The 18,707-nt window shown below is 46.4% G+C and overlaps 2 protein-coding genes and 1 long non-coding RNA gene across 3 annotated transcripts; 2 read left to right on the forward strand and 1 right to left on the reverse strand.

Moving 5' to 3' along the window:
- The first annotated feature begins 6,943 nt into the window (after window positions 1–6,943).
- irx4b (iroquois homeobox 4b) lies at window positions 6,944–10,309 on the forward strand. The gene is made up of 6 exons (XM_040189400.2): window positions 6,944–7,415; window positions 7,623–7,811; window positions 8,009–8,115; window positions 8,356–8,512; window positions 8,680–8,833; window positions 8,925–10,309. The coding sequence occupies exons 1-6, from the start codon at window positions 7,371–7,373 to the stop codon at window positions 9,491–9,493; spliced, it is 1,221 nt and encodes a 406-aa protein (XP_040045334.2). The 5' UTR covers window positions 6,944–7,370; the 3' UTR covers window positions 9,494–10,309.
- Window positions 10,310–14,428: 4,119 nt separating this feature from the next.
- ndufs6 (NADH:ubiquinone oxidoreductase subunit S6) lies at window positions 14,429–15,847 on the reverse strand. Its single transcript, XM_040189353.2, has 4 exons — window positions 15,643–15,847; window positions 15,366–15,419; window positions 14,874–14,996; window positions 14,429–14,567 (listed from the first exon to the last, which is right to left on the reverse strand). The coding sequence occupies exons 1-4, from the start codon at window positions 15,784–15,786 to the stop codon at window positions 14,499–14,501; spliced, it is 390 nt and encodes a 129-aa protein (XP_040045287.2). The 5' UTR covers window positions 15,787–15,847; the 3' UTR covers window positions 14,429–14,498.
- Window positions 15,848–15,867: 20 nt separating this feature from the next.
- On the forward strand, window positions 15,868–17,167 carry LOC144383534 (uncharacterized). The gene is made up of 2 exons (XR_013450974.1): window positions 15,868–16,195; window positions 16,700–17,167. It is a non-coding gene; the product is annotated as an uncharacterized LOC144383534 (long non-coding RNA).
- The last annotated feature ends 1,540 nt before the right edge of the window (window positions 17,168–18,707 follow it).

Here is an 18,707-nt window from a genome sequence, read left to right on the forward strand (position 1 = left end):
TAAACATGGTGAACATTTTACCTGCTAAACACTCATGTCGGCATCGTGGTTTTGCAAACTAAACGACAAAATCATAGTGTTTCCATCTTCAGGACAACATTTATTTGTGATCTTGGAGCTCAGTAGCAGCAGAACATTTTTACTGAGGCATCAGCATGCTGAGGTTGACGCTTAGCACCACTCTGCCGTACACTGAGCCCGTGCATGGCCGCAGGCTCTCGCGTATTTAAACGTAATATTCAATACAAGACTGCATGTTGTTTCTGATATGATCCGAACCAGTAAGACACCTGAAAACAGATTATGACCATGTGTGAACATTGCAGTTCATTTTATTATTGAGAGCACATGATGAAATGTGCTGTCTGTCTCGCTCACAATGACTGACAGCGTGGCCCCGCCCCCATCATAGTGTGTACTCATTTAAATTAGGACCCGGGACACACATTTCATCCACGTATTCTATTGTATCTATTAAATCTGCATAAGCTTTTGACTGGCGTCTCCCGGGAGATCAGTACATTGGTATTTAAAACTATTACTGAAAAGTGAATCAATTAAAAGGAAAACAGAAAATGATATAAAGTCATGAAGAGAAAATGTCATTTAAATGGTAAATGTTTATTTAAATAAAGGGCCCGTGAGGTTTGACGAATAGAGTAAACCTCTGGGCCCATTTGATTAAATGGGGGTTAAAACAATTATCAACAAATCCGTGAGTGCAAAAAAGTGTTTTCAACTGGGGATTTTATTTTCCTTTAAACGCTGCGCTAAAATCACGGATAGAATTGGTTTATTGACCTCAGAAAAAAATCTTGAAATTAATGGATTTTACATTAGAAACAGGAAGAAATGATCTCACCGCACCGGATTTAAAAACATCAGCTGCAGAGATGATGATGAAAACGTGCTAAGAGATAAGATGAGGTTTGTTGGTGTACAGTAACCTCCCTCTGCCGTCCTTCACTGCGGATAATAATAGATGACTCGGGTCACATTTCTTCACAGAGTAATTACACACACACACACACACACACACACACACACACACACACTATCATTGTACACAGAGTTGCAGAGTAATGTGAGTCCTCATTCATCTGCCCAAGTCATTTAGGGGTAATAGAGCTTAATGGAGTATATTAACCCTGTCCAGCTTGTGCCCCGCACCTCCACCCGCCCCCTACACTCCGATGTGTGTGTGTGTGTGTCTCTGTGCGTGTGTCCATGCACGTGCACAGGAAAAGGGGGAAACCTGCCAACTGTTTATCTGCAAGGGACACACACGCACGCACGCACGCACACACACACACACACACACACACGCACACGCGGTGGGAGCAGAGATCTGGTTTCCCGCTGTCACAGATGCTTACCCGCCTCTCCATTAGTGATGTGATTGGAGTGGACACAGAAAACCAGCAGCTCCGTTCCCACTGGGGCAATCTGAGGGAATTATTGCCCCGCTCCTCTCCGGGGAACGTCGGGGCGCTGCAGCGAGAAGCACTTAGTCGACTCGCGTCACGTGCGGCTCGAGCGGAGTTTCCGAGCGTTTGCTGCGGATTATCACTTTTGTGAAGCAAAGCGTGTGATGATAAGCGACCGGCGGCGCGCGGCGAGAGGCGCGCGGGAGCCGCGGGGATCTCCGCGTGGAACGAGGAGATCGGAGCGCTCGTTGTGGCGGAGAGATGAGGAGGAGGAGGAGGAGGATTGACGCACCACCGAACATCTCCTATGCATCATCTAGAGCAACGCGTTTAACGTCGAGGTTCCCACTGAGAGAATGTGACGAGTATGCCGGTCAGGGTGTGGGGGGGTGGGGGGGGGGCACTGCCGGTGGTCAAAAGTCCTGGGGGGTCCACTCAGAGATGTAACATGACGACCACGCTCGAGTGTGTGTGTGTGCGTGTGCGTGCAGGACGAGCAGGCCACCGAGCCGCGGGAGACCTTTTCACCCCGCTCAATAACAACTGCAAGAGGAGCCCGCCGCGCCCCGAGGCGGACTCCGGCCCCCACCTGGGTGCAGTCCCCCAAACCACCAGAGGATGGCAGCTGAGGTCCAAGCAGCGGCGCTGAAGTGGCCACGCGGAACACTTTTCATGCCCCCACCGCAACACGCACACGCACACACACACACACACACACACACACACACACACACACACACACACACACACACACACACACACACACACATCCATCTAACAGTGAAATGCGCACACTGGTGTAATAATCTGAGATCAAAGGTGATCCCAGATTTCTAGTTTTTTTTTATTTATTATTATTATCATAAATATTCACTGTAACACAAATGTTTTACTCGTGGACATTATTTAAATAGGAAATAAAAGCAGTTATTTGGTCTTCGTATCATTTACTTTTTTTTAATAAGTTTTGTTTTAGCAGTGAAGCAGGTTAAATACTTTAATAGTTCATGTGCTCTTAATCTGTGACAGGCTTCCCAGGTGAAAACACAAATAAGACAAAAGAACCAGGAAAACATTACTTTCCCGTAAAGGATCTTTTAACAAATGTGTTTGTATGACCAAAAATAATCACAGAGCTGAAACATTTTTATTGTATTTTGTCTTTATCCTAAAATAAACAACAATGGCACAGATTACCATTTTCGAATCTAATAACAAAACAAAGGTTGCAAACCTTTGACCAGATCTGCAATATGAGGGTTGTATTTCTTTCCAACTCTCAATTTGTAAACCCCCTCATTGAGTCCCTTCTGGGGCTCCGAGGTCAAATAATGAAGGTTATAATCAATCGTTTAAGTATTAAATGACAATATAAAAGCAGTGTGAAAATGGACTCTCACAGGGATTGATGTAGATTTTCAGATTGTAAATTCTGGGTCACTCTCCCTTGTCTTACAGCCCCAGAAGGTGAAGACAAGTCAATGACGTGTAATGACTTGTTCACACTGCCCCCTAGTGGCCCGTTAATGGGGGTTTAAAAAAAAGAAAAGAAATCATTTTGCAGTTCTTATTTTTCCCCCCATGGTCTGAGCTGCAACAATAGCCGACAATGCACCTTAAAGCATAAAAACATCTGGATAGGTTACAAGTAAAAGATGAATGTCAGGAGCAGAGAAATAATCCAAAATAAACAGAAATCAAGGCAGAACCAGAGTTTAGAGCCAAATGAGCAGATAAGTTCACGCTCTGAAGATGAGTAGATTAGGTTAAAAGTGTTTGTTAAAGGCTCTATCGGTCCCTGCGGATTGAAGCTTGAGGAGCTGAATAATGCATGTCCGCTCTCGGAGTAATGAAGTGGAAGTAACGGGGAGGAATACGGCTGGCCTCCCAGGGCTCAACACAAACTGTACACACTCTTAAGAGCTGCCTGTAGCCCCAACCTGTCTCCCTCTCTGCCTCCGTCTGCCCGCGTCCACTCCCTCCACGCACGCGCCGCACGCCGGCTAAGAGGGTTAGCTTGTCTCTGTTCCCGTTCCCTACATCATTGATGAGCAAGACCAAGACATTTATAGTATCCCACTCAAGAGTTCAGCGCCTTCCCAATCCTCCGCCAGGCTCTTATTAGGCACGAGCGGCGGACGCGGCGCTCGGTGTTAGCGGCCTTGTTTTGCGGCTCGGATGGGGCCCGTCGAGCACTTGTATGCTCCGTCGGGGGCCATTGTGCTCAACAAGAGGTCGAGTGGTGGAAGGAGAAGGTCTTTTTTCTTTCCTCGTGATGCATTTATTGCCTGTGTTCCTCTTTCTCGTCTTGGATAAAAAGTGGAGGAGCTTCCTTGGGTTTCCCCTTTTCCTCCTCGTCGCGTGGGTCTGATGTTTTGAGCGAGGCCTCCATGGAAACAGCTGTTCTGCACACACGGTGCCACTTCACATGCGAACACCCAGAGATCGGAGCCAGAACCGTCTAAAGGAAGTCTGGTGCTAAGAAACAACAAACCTCAGCTCTAATCCTAACAAACACCACGTTGGCCCGCAGGTACCGCCAGAGCCCCCCACGAAAGAAAGGTCCCGCTAGGACAACTAACATCTCTGCTACCTAAATAACTTTCTTTTACGATTTGGTTTTCAGTTTTGCAAGATAAAAAGAAAATTGAGAAGACGAGAAGATAGATGTCACTCTTATTTGTCCAGTTAGCTCAGCACGGAGACTGGAAGCACAGCGTTGTATTTCTTCATTTCATCATTTCTTTTAATAACACAATTAGCATCCGAGCGGGAATGAGATAAATAAAACAAATTCTTGACAAAAGGAATTTATTTTTTAACCGCAAAACCGCTTCAATGAAACCATGACAGGCGTTGACATCTAAATAAACAACAGTATTGATGCTGTTGCAGCGAATTCAGCTAATTTAAGGATCTATAGTTTGTTTGTGTCAATTGATGAGCCAATGCTCCAAATAGGCTAGCTGTCTCCAGTCCTGATGCTAAGCTAAGCTCACCGCTAGCTGAGAGTTACCAGAGTCAAGGAGAAAGGGAATAGGCCGAGGCTTATTTTCCACAGATGTCAACCTCTCCATTTGTCGCATCCAGTTGACTACACAACCATTTCCTCCCCGATTAGATCCGACCAGAGAGCCTCGGTCAAAGAAAAAAAAGGCTCAAGAAACCCCAAAGTCATGTTTTTGCTGCAGTTCCTGCGAGCGTCGTCTCCTCATCGCCTCCCCTCCGGCGGCCCGGCGAGGTGAAACAGCTCAAAGAAGCCTCAAAAAGCATCCACATGTTAAACAGCGATTAAAATTGCATTGATTTCAGACTCTTAAGGTAGAAAATATTCAAATGTGGCGCAGTGTGATTGAAAGAACTTGTGATTGGGGTTGTTTGGCACCGTCTTCCAAACACTTTGTGCAGCACCCGGGCCTCCTCCTCCTCGCACATTAACACGCTTCTATCATTAACCCCAATGCCCCACCTACTGCATAAAAGCCCGATGCAGGAAGCGGAGAATAAGAATGTGTTCCCTTTCTCATCTTTTTTTTTCTTTTCTTGAGGAGCATCTTGAATGAATGATTGATGTTAGGGGGGGGGCAGGATCAGAACGATGTAATCACGGTCTAACGAACGCAGAGCCTTAAGAAATATATACCGGAGGAACGCCATCAATTCATAAACACACCGTGTATTAATATATAAGTAGTGCATTGAATATTCAAATGGGAGGAAAACAACACCGTATACCGAACTACGAGAAAGAATGTCACCAAAAAGTGAGGCCCGGCCGCCTCATTCATCCGTTTACCTTGCGGGTTATTTTCCTCATGAACTGCACGGATCAAACGCGGCCGTGTTCGTTGTCAGGGTCTAAACAAATTGCCATTCTCTCAGAGTGACGCGTGTTTTGTGCGAATAGGCGATAACTTCATTCCCCATCTTTGAGCACAGATGAGGGAGAGACGCGTAGTCCGTGTTCAGCACATGAGCACCTTTCGCGGGACAAATGGAATGTCAATCAAGCGGCGGCACGCGGATGCCTTTTCCCCGGTGGCGCCCGCGATGCTTTCTGGTGATGCGGCTCTGTTGTTCCGGCAGTACTCTGGGTGCACTGGGAATATTTTGTCCTTTTACCCCTCCACATCCCCTCGCTCCTCTTCACATCCCCTGGCTATTAACGATTCCTTCTGCTCCCCATGTTTGCCCTTTTTAAGGCTTCTCCTCTTTTCCACATGTATCGCTTCGTGTTGGGTTTCTCTCACGTGAAGTTTACCTGGCCTGTCCTTATTTTTACTCTGCACCCGTAACTTCTCATGGATTTCCCATTCTGACGCTGCTCACACTTTGAAGGAACCGAGGATGAGGTTGCGGAGGATTCTTGTGCTTAATTTTCACAGGAAAGAAAGGCTTATGAGTCAAATGTGAAAGGTCACCAACCTCCTCCAGGAGAAAACGACGACGAGCAGATTGAACTTCCGTCAACGAAATGAAACGTTTCAGCGACGTTTTCAGTAAAAAGCTCACTGAAAATGTATTTCATTTCTGTAAATGTATCCAAGGTTGCTCATTGAATTATCACCTTTGTTGACAAAAGCATCCTTTTAGCAGCTTTTATGTAGTCGTGATGCATCGCTCACAGTTCAATTTGTTTCAACCATGAGACACAATGCATCTGTTAAACATTCAGCAGAAACAACCTCTCCTTAGATCGAGCAGATCAAATGCTCCAAATAAACTCACTTTTAGATTTACACACACCTTGAAAGTCTGTTTACAATGTGAATATTTGATAAATAAAGTCAGCATCGAGAAATTACTGACTAAAACAGCCCCTTCCTCCTCTTAGAGCCTCTTTCCTCTCTGTCAATCAAACCCCTATAATGTTCTTCACTTCTGCCCCTTTTGCACAAACGTATCCAATTATTTTTAACACTGCAAACTCCTCTAACACTTCTCCTCGTCCCCTTCGCACCTGCCCTACTATACCTGTGCAAAAAGGAACAACGATCTCAAGGTGGATCGGGGAGAAATGAGAGAAATGCTTCCACGGCTTAAGACGTTGTCATTAAAAACATGACAAGCCATTCAGTTGGTAAAGGTGCTTACACGGGGGAATGCTGAGCGTGTTTATTCTCTGATTAATTTGCTTGGAGGAGACCTGAAATCTCCCCACTCATGAATACGCGGGTGACAGGAAGAATTCTCCGCTGTGACAACTTATCTAAACTACAGGGCAAAACGATTATGCTAATATCAGGTTGTAGTCATCAATCATCTTGTGTCATCGCGCTGTCAAGGCATCACGTTCCTGATCCCCCTCTGGCCATAGCACTGTGTGCGTGCGCGCGAGCGTGTGTGTTTTTGTTCGTGCGCGCGTGCTTATTTGGAAAAGGAGAATTGATCACATCCTCATTACGCCCGGGGAACGTTGGTTCTCTTGCGCGTGCGTAAAGCTGACGGAAACCTCGGAAGGAATTAATTAGGTGACTTCCTTCATCTTGATATGAACGCCGTGCTACACGCACACACGCGCGCGCGCAGACACACAAACACATGCACACACACACACACACACCGGCGGAAAGAGTCGGGACTGGGTGACGTCAGAGAGACGCGCCTTAAAACCAAAGAGCGCATCAGAGGGAGATGCCCGGTTTGATCCCACGCAACACGCACTCGCTCTTTGGATCGTAAGATAGCGGCGGTGGCGCAGCAGCTCGGCGGACGAGGCGCAGCGCGAGGAGCAGCCAGAGAAGTTACTTTCAGAGACCTTTAGTGCGTAAAATGAGACCGGTGCGCAACAGTCTTCGCGGTAGATGATGTGCACATTTTGAACCCTGAAAAGTTGAATGGAAAAACCGGCCGTGAAGTAGCAAGAGTGGGAAAAAAGTCTACCGTTGCCCCGGATGCTGTTGGATGTGTCCAGGTTTTTGTCTCTTTGATCTCATCTAAGCGATGGCTTACTCTCAGCTGGGATACCCCTACGCCACCACACCGCAGGTACAGTTACATGTGACCAAGTATATTCTCTCAGCATACCAAACATAATCCTGCACAATTAAACGCATAAAAATACCCGACCTTAAACTCTTAATACACACTTTTACTGTTTTTCGGGTGAGGGGAATAACCTTTTTGTATCACCGTGTTACTGATAATGTCATGGGGGGACAAAAAAGGTTAAATCCTTGTTTATTTTCTCCCAAGTTCCTGATGACGCCCAGCTCTCTTGCCGGTTGTCTGGAGCCGGCGACGCCTCCGTCACACCCGGTGCTGCGCTCCCCGGGCCACCAGCTCGCCTCCACCACCGGCATCGGAGTCTACAGCGGAACTTATCCGAAGAGCCAAGGTTACTACAACACCTGCGGCAGCGACGCCGCCGCGCTGTACCCCAGAGTGAGTTCTTCGTCCTCATCGTCGTGACTTTAGCTCAAAGTGCGCGAGGCTTCCCTCATTTTTTGGGGGGGGGGATGATTTGCAAACACTTGTGAAAACAAAGTGAGGTCATTTCAGGGTAAAGTCGAATATTATGGTCAATGCACGTGAAAACGTTATTTTACGGATTCTAATCAGTTATTGTGAAATATTTGCAGGGGCCACTAGATCCCAAAGACGGAGCTGCATCTGTGGGGACATCTCAGACCCCTGCCTACTATCCCTATGACTATACATTTGGACAATATCCATATGACAGATACGGGTAAGTCTGCATAATGTCCATGTGCTTTTATTTCCCTTCATTTTAACCATGTTTTCTTAATTCAAACTGAAATATATACCATCAAGTGTTACACTCTACGGCTTTATTTGTGTTTCATGGTTTGGTCTTTCTCAAGGAGACATTAATGATTTAAAGTCAGATGATGTCCATAAATGAGGAAGGCCTAAAGTAAGTCACTTATTTTTGGCAGCTGAAAATGATTTGGTTCATTTGGCTCAGGTACTCCTGCTCTGATAGCGCTTCCCGTCGTAAAAACGCCACCCGGGAGACCACCAGCACCCTGAAGGCCTGGCTGCAGGAGCACCAGAAGAACCCCTACCCCACAAAGGGAGAGAAGATCATGCTGGCCATCATCACCAGGATGACCCTCACACAGGTAGCTTTAAATGAAATGTTTTAAGGGCATTCCAGAGTTTCCGGATCCACTGCGTCATGTTTCCCCCTCGATCCGTTTGCTTCCTCTCTTCACTGTCCTGTACGGATGATTTGACACTCTGATCTCCGACCTGCATCCCCCCCACCCCCCCCCCCCCCCACCCTCAGGTGTCCACATGGTTTGCCAATGCACGCCGGAGGCTAAAGAAGGAGAACAAGGTGACGTGGTCACCGCGGGCTTGTAAAAGCTCTGACGACCGGGGCTGTGATGATGATAGTGACGAAGCGGAGAAGCCCTATAAAAATGCCAAAGACCTCCCGGGTAAGCGGCGCCGAAATCAATCAGCGCGTTCAGCTTGCTTTCCCGAGCGCGCCCCGGACCTGATGTTTTCCCGCGTGATTCCTTGTTGCAGATCCACAGTGTGCAGACCTGCAGAGTGACCTCGAGGACTTTGACCTGCTGGATTCGGACGGTTCCGACTGTGAACCGAAGCAACGGTTTCTACCCGCGGACAGCGACCCGAACACAGACCTCCCGCGCGGGCATCTCGCACTCAACCCGGACCCGCTGCTCCGAAACGAGAGGCTGTCCCCGGACTGCCCCAAACTCACACCCGTCAAACAGCAAAACCACAGCTTCTATCCCAACCCGGACCCTCGAAGTACAGACGCCAAGCCCAAGATCTGGTCCATCGCTCACACCGCCGCGTCCTTGGACGGCAGCTTGCAGCCAGAATACCCCCCCTGTATGCTGTCGTCGTCGGGCTCCCCCTCCCACGGGTATCCATCAAATATGGCGCTGACCAAGGCAGACCGGGAACAGGAGTCACCGGTCGCCACGCTCCGGGAATGGGTGGACGGAGTTTTCCACGGCCCTCCTTTCCAACAGCTCAAGCCAGTTGAGGCGTGGAAAGGCTTGACTGATGACAGCAGGACACCCGGACAGTCTTATGAACTTGTGAGGCCCGCGTCCTCGTTGTAGGCCAGCGGACACATCGTCAGCGGAATATAAAAAAGACTGCTGGACTTGAAACTGAGAGTCTACGTTTTGTTGTTGTGACTTGACTAATTGGCTGTTTGGCTAAGCGCCACCCCGCGTGGTCACTGTGGCTACGTCCGTCAAGCTTTCCAATACCCGCACGCGGCACGTACGCAGTCTACACTGATCACAGTGGCACTGTCAAATGTTTGTACTTGTTTTTGTTTTTTTGTAATTGTTAAAGATTAAGTAAACTATGGATTGACAGTGGTAGATAAAAGCTTCTCGATTTGAGCCAACAACCATCGACGGAAATGACAACTGTTGGCGGCAGATTTCGCTCCATTTAGCTCCCAAACGTTGCCTCCGTTATCGTGTAAGGAAATCTGACTCCAGTTGACGTTCTCATGTGTCCTGTTGTATCTTAAATTCAAATTTGTATGTGTGGTTGCTCGAGTACATACGTGATGAATGACATTTTGATTATTTGATTTTACTCAGAAAAACATTGTTTTAATCTAAAGGCAGATTATCCTTCCACTACGGCCCAAAGCGTATGTGGAGGAACCCAAAGTTCGATGGACCCGTATTGAACGATTGTCGTCCGGAGGCGTTTCGTGAACCCGTCAATTAACAGTGTGAAGGTATTTTTCAATTGGGCCCCAATCAAACAACGTCAAACAAGTGACCCCACACACGCTCCTGCAGCAAGGTTGCCCGGTTCACCCGTGAAAAGATACACAATATTGTACACTTGCACTATAGCCTGCACATGCACTGAGTCACAAAAATAAAAGGTGTATTCTGTAGAATGGCAAAGTTCTCTTGAGTGTGCTCTTGGTCGGAAGCACGAGAGGTATCAGTGTAGAAGATGTAAATCCTGTTCTGGAATAGTGGAATATACCTCTGCAGCTTTGGATACGGCCGTGTGTGTGTGTGTGTGTGTGTGTGTGTGCGTGCGTCAGTGTGTGTTTTGAGGAAGGGAAAGGGGGGGGGGGGGGGGGGGGGAAGTGGGTGGTATTCATCCGTGACTAATGGAAACACACAGAGGAGGGTGCTGTTAAATTGTTAAATCGATGCCACTTCCACCTCGGCTCCAGATATAGCCGCAATCAGCGATGCGTCCCTTTTCATTAGGCGGCATTTTGACTTTGTCAACCTGGGACTGCGAGAAAATCCACCACGCGCAAAATGCTCCATAGAACCTCTTAAGTAATTTTAAGTAAGTGTCACATCTTTATCCACTTCGGTGAATATTTCATATAACCAATAATAGGAAACGTCATCTGAACGAGAAGAGAAATAAGCCCGGCATCGCAGGGCCTAAGCGTTTTATGGAAAATACATTTTCATTAAAAGTTCACAAATTGAGCGCTGAAAAACATTCCACACAACACATTTTAAAACAAAGCATAACAAGAAACAGCGGGTAGATGTCTCTTCCTTTTTTCGCCCCCTCCTCCCTCCTCCTCCTGTTTTTCGATTTAGGAACAGTGATAAAGTATTCATCAGAACAGAGGAGGGATCTTCCTGGGCTTTGTATGGAATTAACCATTTCAGATTAAATAATTCAGGAAGAATTCAACCGAGAATTTCATTCTGTTTCTGCTTCATAAATAAGTAAGATTTAGGATGATAAATAATGACATCTGACTTCTTATTGCTGTAAAGTTTTCTTCCTCCCACTCGCTGTCCGACAGGATCTCACATCTTACAAGACTTTGCTCACAATTGTCCTTTTTTCCCCAAGTTTAATGCGCTAGAAATGCTATAATTGCATTTGCTTTTGAGGTGGATTTTACTTGGAAGGAGGAGGAGGAGGAGGAGGAGGAGGAGGTGGTGTTGTGGAGGATGCAGAATGGCAGTTGGATAAGAGGTTGCGGGTGACCTATAGTGCTGAGTGGGGTTAAGAGATACGGTTATATTTGTTCTCACCTCCAGCCGGATGAGACGCCGCTGGTCTCCGGGGCGAGTGCCATCGGGGAAACTGCAAAAGTGCATAAATGCACATGTGGTAAAAAAACAAAGTGAGTTTAGAACTGTTCGGAATTTTCTGGTTTTTCAAAAATCATGAAAGCCTTTCAGTTGAGTTCAAATAATTCACTTTTTAAACTCGGCACAACGCTGACATCTTTTAAGACACACTTATGCTGAGGCGAGCCAGCAGCTTCCCGTGTGCACATCTGGCAGACATAGTGCCAAGTTGTCCTAAATCCGGAGCCACGTTTTGGCGCTCTGCAAATTAAAGTGCAATATCCACTCTTCCTTGTCTACTTGGCTCCTTAGTTGTTAAAATCTCCTCCATGCTCACCAGCTAACTCGCTGGTATGAATTTTAAAATGAGTGGAGATGTTTGAAAGGTAACCACGACACAAACGTGCTTCCTCCCCCCCCGCCGCCTCCACCGCCAGACTTTTACTCCATCAGCCGTCTCCTCTCCTTCCTTGTTTCCTTCCCTTCCACCACATCTCATTCCCCATCCTTCCCTCCACTCGTCTCACCTCTCACGTCTGTCTGCTCTCGACACACCAGCGAGCCACTCTAACAGCCGAGCTGACACGAAGGCCTGCTCCCTGGGCCAGATGATGTGATTAAGCCTCAGTGTGCCGCTGTGCGGCTCGGGGAATGTTACAGCCACTGTTTACTTGTCTGGCTCACACCACCGGCAGCTATTTGGCCTTCAGCCTCCCGCGAAAGACTTTTCTCCCGCTCGCGCCGTGAAGAATTTCCTTGAATTCGTTGTTCACACTATTTGTTCTATTCTCTGTGGGATTTTTTTTTCTTTCTGAATCAGCTCATTCTTTGAAATTCTAGATGGAATATCTGCATAGAACGCATCGACAACTTCAAATTACTCCTTTCCGCGCCCTCCGTCTGACACATACTTCCTTTCAACGCTGTCAGTGCTCACGCGCGCACACACACACACACACATGCACAATCCTAAGTCTCTTGCGTCTTGTCACACACACTTTGGTTTCCCGGGGCTATCAAAGTGGTGAGTGCAAACTCTCCCCTCCAAAAACTGTCACATGTCGCCAGAGGTGTCTCGCTCCCTGCAGTAACCCTCTGAGCTCCTGGCACAAGTACAAGTCATTATTTCCATGCTAAAGGTCAGGAGCCCTGTCACCTGACTCTAAAGTGGGGCTGAGTGGAGTCGCCCCGAGACAATGACCAAAGGTCAGTTTTCTGTTTTTGCCCCTCGTACGGGCAGCCAAGCTTTGAGGAGGCCGGGCTGCTCCGAGATCTGCCCACGAGCCCCTTTTGGTCGCAGCAGCTTCTAGACACGGAGGTTCAGATAATTGGCTGCAGGGAGCTCCATAATGAGCCTGAGGGTCTGTATTATGACACATCTTCAAGGAGAAATATTTTAATGGGGCAATTACAGGGACCGGGAGGATGTTTTGCGTAGAGTGAGTGATTGTTGTGTCGGAGTGCTGTCTTAAGGAACCCAATGGCATTTAACTCCATTATCTATTGTGGCTCGGCAGTGAGGAGATTCTCAATATGATTACGGTCTTATTTCATCTTATCTTTGTCTGAGTGGTCTGACCCGACAGTGCAGGTCACATTATGCGTGAGAGTTGCAATTTCTATCCAATATTATGCTGAAGAAAGTGGATAACTGGATGTAGCCGTAAACCCCCCTGTGGAGATTTGACAGTTTACGGTTGAACCCTTGAACGAGCGCGAGCTCAAATTGGCTGAATCCGACTTCATAATCTGGAGCTGCGTTAGATATATGATGTTAAAGAATATTCCATCAGTCTGGCTGATGCGTTTAAGAGCAGTGAATTATGAAACAGTGCGGTTAAATCCAGCACAAAAACGCAGCTCTGTTTAATTCAGCTCAATTCATATGCTCAGTTTCATCTGAAGATTTCGCCCCCGGGCGACGCCTCCAACTCCGCCAACCGCCGGCTCTCAACCATTTAGACCTACCAACCGCAACACCAGCCAGTCAGCTCTCTGACACTGACCCGCCTCATTTTAACAATGCCCCGCTCTCCCTTCAATCATCCAAAGTGGTCTGACTATAGATGAGGTTAACTACAGCATAAGCCTCACTTCCAGGAGTCACCAGGGCCAATTATATGAGCCTGACTACTCTTCCCAACCTGAGCTCTGCCGTGTGGAAAATGCAGTTCCACTGGCTGCATCACTGGGGACAGAACAGGCGAGTGCTGTCTAGAGCCTGAGCCAGGCGCCGGCCAATTTGGCATGCAGAGGTCTATGGAGAATAAGCCCGATGAAATATATATATGATCTTCTTCAAACATGTATTGTTCCGCGCTACTGTGTCTTATCAGGCGGGCTCCCTCCTGATGTCCTCCAGGCTTGGCAGAGCGAGACTCCACACCGCAGACTGTGTGGGACCGATGCACTCGGAATGCTAAGGTTCCCTCAGAGCTCCTTCACAGTGAACGGTAGAGACGAGTCTTTGCTGCGTAAAGAAAGAGCTGCAATCACATTTATGTGTTGCGAGAAGTAGGGGGAAAAGGACCAAACCAAACTCACGTAGATGACAGTGGAGCCGATTTTTAAGGAGCTCTCATTATAGTTCAATGCAAATACAACAGTGTTGCATGCCAACCTATTACAAAAGAAATAGCTTTGGATCGTGCAATAGAAAGTGACGTCTTAAACTTGGCTTTCAGGTCTCTGCACACCAGCGTCGCTCCGGACCAAACTCCTCTGCAGGACTCCGCTGACCTCTGCCTGTCACAGGGTGAACTGCAGCCAAGCCATTCAAACAGCAGCATCCCAGGGTTACACTGCTGCACAGCCAGGCCCACAGGGACGGGCACTGGACAAACATTTTGATTATCTTCCGATAATCGTGTATGCCTTGTGTGCATTCCGTGCCAGGTAGCGAGAAAACCACAGAGTTGTTGCAATTGACAAGCTTTGTCGAGGATAATAAACTCTGAGACAGAATGACAGACAACATAGAATTTATTAACCAATATGGCAATTTATACAGAGAGGCATTCGCAGAGGAAGAGTTTTAATGATGATGCTTGTGCTGGAACTGTAATCCACAATAGCCGCAAGTGCCCACTTTTGTGTCTTTATCCTGGAGAGAGACAGACAACAATGACAGTAATTAAAATGTAGGACCTTTAGTAAATATGCTGAATATATACGGATACTCACTAAACAAAACATCACATGAAAATGTTGTGAATTGTCTTCTTTCCTTCATCTCATTCTGAGGCCAAGACTGCGTGTCTGCAATCTGGCTGTATATTTGTATATAACATGTCCTGTGGCTGAGTCGCAGGTATCCCAATTAAATGAATACCAGTAAACCAAGGGAATACATGCTCCTGCTGGAATAACTGGTAAAGCCTGGATCCTGTTAGTGGGTGAAGGAGCTTACCAGGTTGATGTAGACTTTGGGATGCCCCAGGGCGCCTCCGCCTCCATCGCAGGACACCACTCTGGCCTCAACGGGAGTCACTGGCTCTTCCGCCACCAATTTGATGGCAAAGTTCTTATTCACCTTGAAACAAACAACGGGGATCTCTGTCATTGTCTAAGTTAATGTACCATCCAGGTGGGGTCCATTGACGGTATACTGGTGGAGGCACATTTCTTTTGCACGTTTTGATAATTAAGGCCATTGTGCGGACAGCTACAGAACATACGTGCTAGTTAGAGCACATGGTGACAAGAAAAGCAGATTTTGTGGATTATATTTAAGATGCACACACACCCCCACGGAGGCCAATCAGCAGTCGCGTAGTTTCATATTATTGGTAACTTCACTCTCCAAGAACCAACCTAGATTTGCTCAGGATTAAGTCAATATTTGTAATTCAAATGGCTGCTGTTTGGTCTTTATTGGGCCTGTTTGTTCGTTGCTTCTTACCTCTTTCTGCCTGCCAACGAATCTGGCCCTCCTGGGATCCTTTTCATCGAACACCTGAGAGGAAAACCACTCAGTTACAACAGTGACCCGCTCTTTGTGAGCTGGCTTACATCAACGTAAGACCGGTAAATAACCGTTTGAGACGACAGGACATCAGCAGTGGAACACATAAACACAATAAACGCAAGGTTAATTGTTCCGAGAAGCTTCGTTGACGCAAGGCTAAGCTAACGTTAGGCCATCCAGTAAAGCGCAACGGAAGCCGTTTTAAACTCACCTGGCCGGTGTGAGTAATGGCCTCGCCGGTACTGGACACTTCTACGCTGTACCGATAAACAGGCACAGTCGTCAACCTCAAAGGTGAAGCAAGCACCTTAGCATTTCTACTGAAGGACAGAACTCTGCACACCGAGGCCGCCATGTTTAAAACAGCCTCTTTTCCCAGGTTGCTTTGCAGGGGAGACTTGTTGTGTTCATTTTGTTTCCCTATCGCTTGCCTGTCAGGTTCAAAATAAGTCATCCTCCGATACATTTCCGCAAGTTAAGTCGTTATATTTTCGTAAATTTTCTTCAGAAATGTATACAGCTTTGGCCACTTTGGATTTTGTCTCTGTTAAAGATAAGGAAGGCAAGATTTGCCTACAGTCGTGATGAAAACACTGCCTGAAAGGCACTAAAAAGGGTAAACTAACACCCACGGTATCTCAAACCGGAAGCTGTGTTATCCCCACAAGCAAGAACGCACAGTAACACGGTCGCATTGGGGTGATTTAAACCAAACACTCAGGGACGTAACCCCTGTTTATATATCATCTGGGCATTCCTGAAAGGTTTGTTTTGGTCTTTTGATGTTCTATACATACGCAGACTTCTACGCGGGCCGTTTATCATGTCTAGCTTCGTCGCTAGCAGTCTCCTTGGCATGTTGCTTAGCTAACGCTATCAACCGCTAGCATGGATTAGCATAACGTATGTTCAATGTATGTTGGATCTGGTTGCATAAAGTTGGATATTATGTAACGTTAATGTTAGATCGTGGTAAGTTAGTAATGATGCCTGAGCATGTCTGAACAATTTTAACTGCGGCTGACATTTAATCTGTTGATTATTTTTTGACATTTTGAAAAATTAAAAAAAGCCAACAAACTGCTGGACATCTCCATATTTTACAGGCTAAAAACTGTATGTTCTATGTATTTTCTAATTGGCTTTGGTCACTGTACTAATTGCTTGGTTGAATAATCCTTGCCGCTGTACTTTGAATATGATGGGAAAGTCGCATCCCAACCTGACACTAAACTATATGCATATGGCTTTTCTCTTTGTCTCTGCAGCCTTCGACACAATGGCGTCCCTCCTCTTGAAGCACCTTGTTACCTCCCTCGCCCGCCAAGTGGCCCAGATGAGCCGGTTAAATGTGACCTCGTCACCAGCAGCTCGCGCCTACGGATGTCTCTGCAGCCTCACCGCGGCACCCCGCGCACCACTCCAGTCATCTACCAGAGTCCGCTCCATCCCGGCCCCCTCCTGTGGCTCCTCTGCTCAGCGTGGGACGCCTCTGTTGGGACAGTGTCAGCATCTTGCCTGCACGCAGCCCTCTGCAGGGATGAAAACCAAGTCCGCCCTGAAGAGGCGCTGCAAAGACTGCTTCATTGTGCGGCGGAGGGGACGTTTGTTTGTGTTCTGCAAGACGAATCCGAGACACAAGCAGAGACAGGGCTGAACTGACAAAGGGGCGTCACTTCGAGGTTGTGGAAATTGAGAAGAACTGTTATTCAAAAATAAAGTGCTCGGTTAAATAATGTTTGTAGCTTTATTACTCCTTTATATCCCTCTTTAACAGCAATGACCCAAAATATATACATTTTCCACAGTGAGGTAACTGATTTATTGCATTCACAAACCCATCATAAAGTTCAGTAACATTTGAAAATAGCTATAAAATAAGTTTTATTAAGTCAAGCTCCCAAACAAACAAGAATTCATTAGTTATTGTTTACTCTTAAATCTTATACTGAAACAAAAGTTATTGATTATAACCAAAACATTTCCATTACTTTGAATTCAAATTTAAAATCATTAGGGATGTTTTTGGGGGTAGTTATGGGATGAATCCATTTACTTTAATCACAATAATATCCTATTTCCATATGATTCCTTTTCATCAGTCCTCCACTGGAGGGAGCTAAAGTGTTTGCTACATGAATATAGGATTGATCCCACCATGCAATACACTTAGTGTAAACACTGTAGGTTTTCCATATCCTACAGATCAGTACTTTCATTGTTGTTGTCAAAGATTGTCTGTAGCCAAGCTTACACCATGAGGTAGCACCAGAAATTATGAGTATTAAGTATTGTGATTGAAAGACAGAGGAAGCCTAATGCACACAACAGGGCTGGCAGGTTGTAACATGCACAGCTGCCTCTGGGTTAGAGGTTGTTTGGCCACAAACACTGTGGCTTGAATGTAGTCGTTCTAAAGGGCAATGTTCACTGACGGAAGAGCGAGGAACAACAAAAAACATGCTTACCTCAGGAATCAGGAAACATTTATTACCAAAATATGCCAAACATACAAGGAATTTGTCTTGGCGGTTAGTGCGCGACAGTAGACAGACAAGACAGCAGTGCACAAGTAATAAAATAAAGTGAAATGAAAAAGGAAATGCTAATGCAATGGGTTAGTAGAATAACCTGCTCTTATAATCACACAGCCAACATTTCAATGACATGGCACTGAAATACGTGGTCATGGAACCAACAAGATGCAGCAGGAATAGTTAAATACTTAAATGAAGTGTGTCAGTAGGTGTCGATAGAAGTTTAAAATGTCAAAATGAACACGTGGGTCTTTGGTGATAAAGCAGTTAGTGTGATGGAGGTCGGCCTTCGTGCAGCTTTGAGTAACAATTAAGTCAGTTTGACTGGCCGATTGATGTTATCTAAAAATAAAAGTCACCGAGAAGAAAACGATGGGTGGATCAACTGCAGGAGGAAACTCAACTTCAAATGCAGAACGAATCTCACTGAAGTCAAATCATCTCAAACATCTCAAAGACACATTCCACAGAGGCTTCATAGCCTCGTCTTATTCTTTAATCAGGGTTTGTCACTCTGCTGAGTGCCCGGAACAAAAGGAGGAGCCTATATGTTCACCCAGCTGGTACAAATTCTGTATAATAAGTAACATAACACCAGTGCAGGGCATTTTGAACTAATGGTTTACTGTACTTGTTTTCTGTACTGAGTTTGGCATCCTCACTGCACAACTTTTTTGCATGTTTATAGTTGTAACTTTAATGAGTCAAATGCCTGATATGTTTGTATGAATGTCTTAGA

This window comes from Gasterosteus aculeatus, chromosome 10 (assembly GCF_964276395.1).
Source record: "Gasterosteus aculeatus chromosome 10, fGasAcu3.hap1.1, whole genome shotgun sequence".
Lineage (NCBI taxonomy): Eukaryota > Metazoa > Chordata > Actinopteri > Perciformes > Gasterosteidae > Gasterosteus > Gasterosteus aculeatus.

Excerpts from the sequence above, each read along its gene's own strand:
- ndufs6 (XM_040189353.2), bottom strand. The coding sequence starts at position 15,786 with ATGGCGGCCTCGGTGTGCAGAGTTCTGTCCTTCAGTAGAAATGCTAAG. Across the intron at positions 15,420-15,642 it reads CCATTACTCACACCGGCCAG|GTGTTCGATGAAAAGGATCC; the intron begins GTGAGTTTAAAA and ends TTTTCCTCTCAG. Across the intron at positions 14,997-15,365 it reads TCGTTGGCAGGCAGAAAGAG|GTGAATAAGAACTTTGCCAT; the intron begins GTAAGAAGCAAC and ends GTTTGTTTCAAG.
- irx4b (XM_040189400.2), top strand. The coding sequence starts at position 7,371 with ATGGCTTACTCTCAGCTGGGATACCCCTACGCCACCACACCGCAG. Across the intron at positions 8,513-8,679 it reads CCAGGATGACCCTCACACAG|GTGTCCACATGGTTTGCCAA; the intron begins GTAGCTTTAAAT and ends CCCCACCCTCAG. Across the intron at positions 8,834-8,924 it reads AAATGCCAAAGACCTCCCGG|ATCCACAGTGTGCAGACCTG; the intron begins GTAAGCGGCGCC and ends TCCTTGTTGCAG.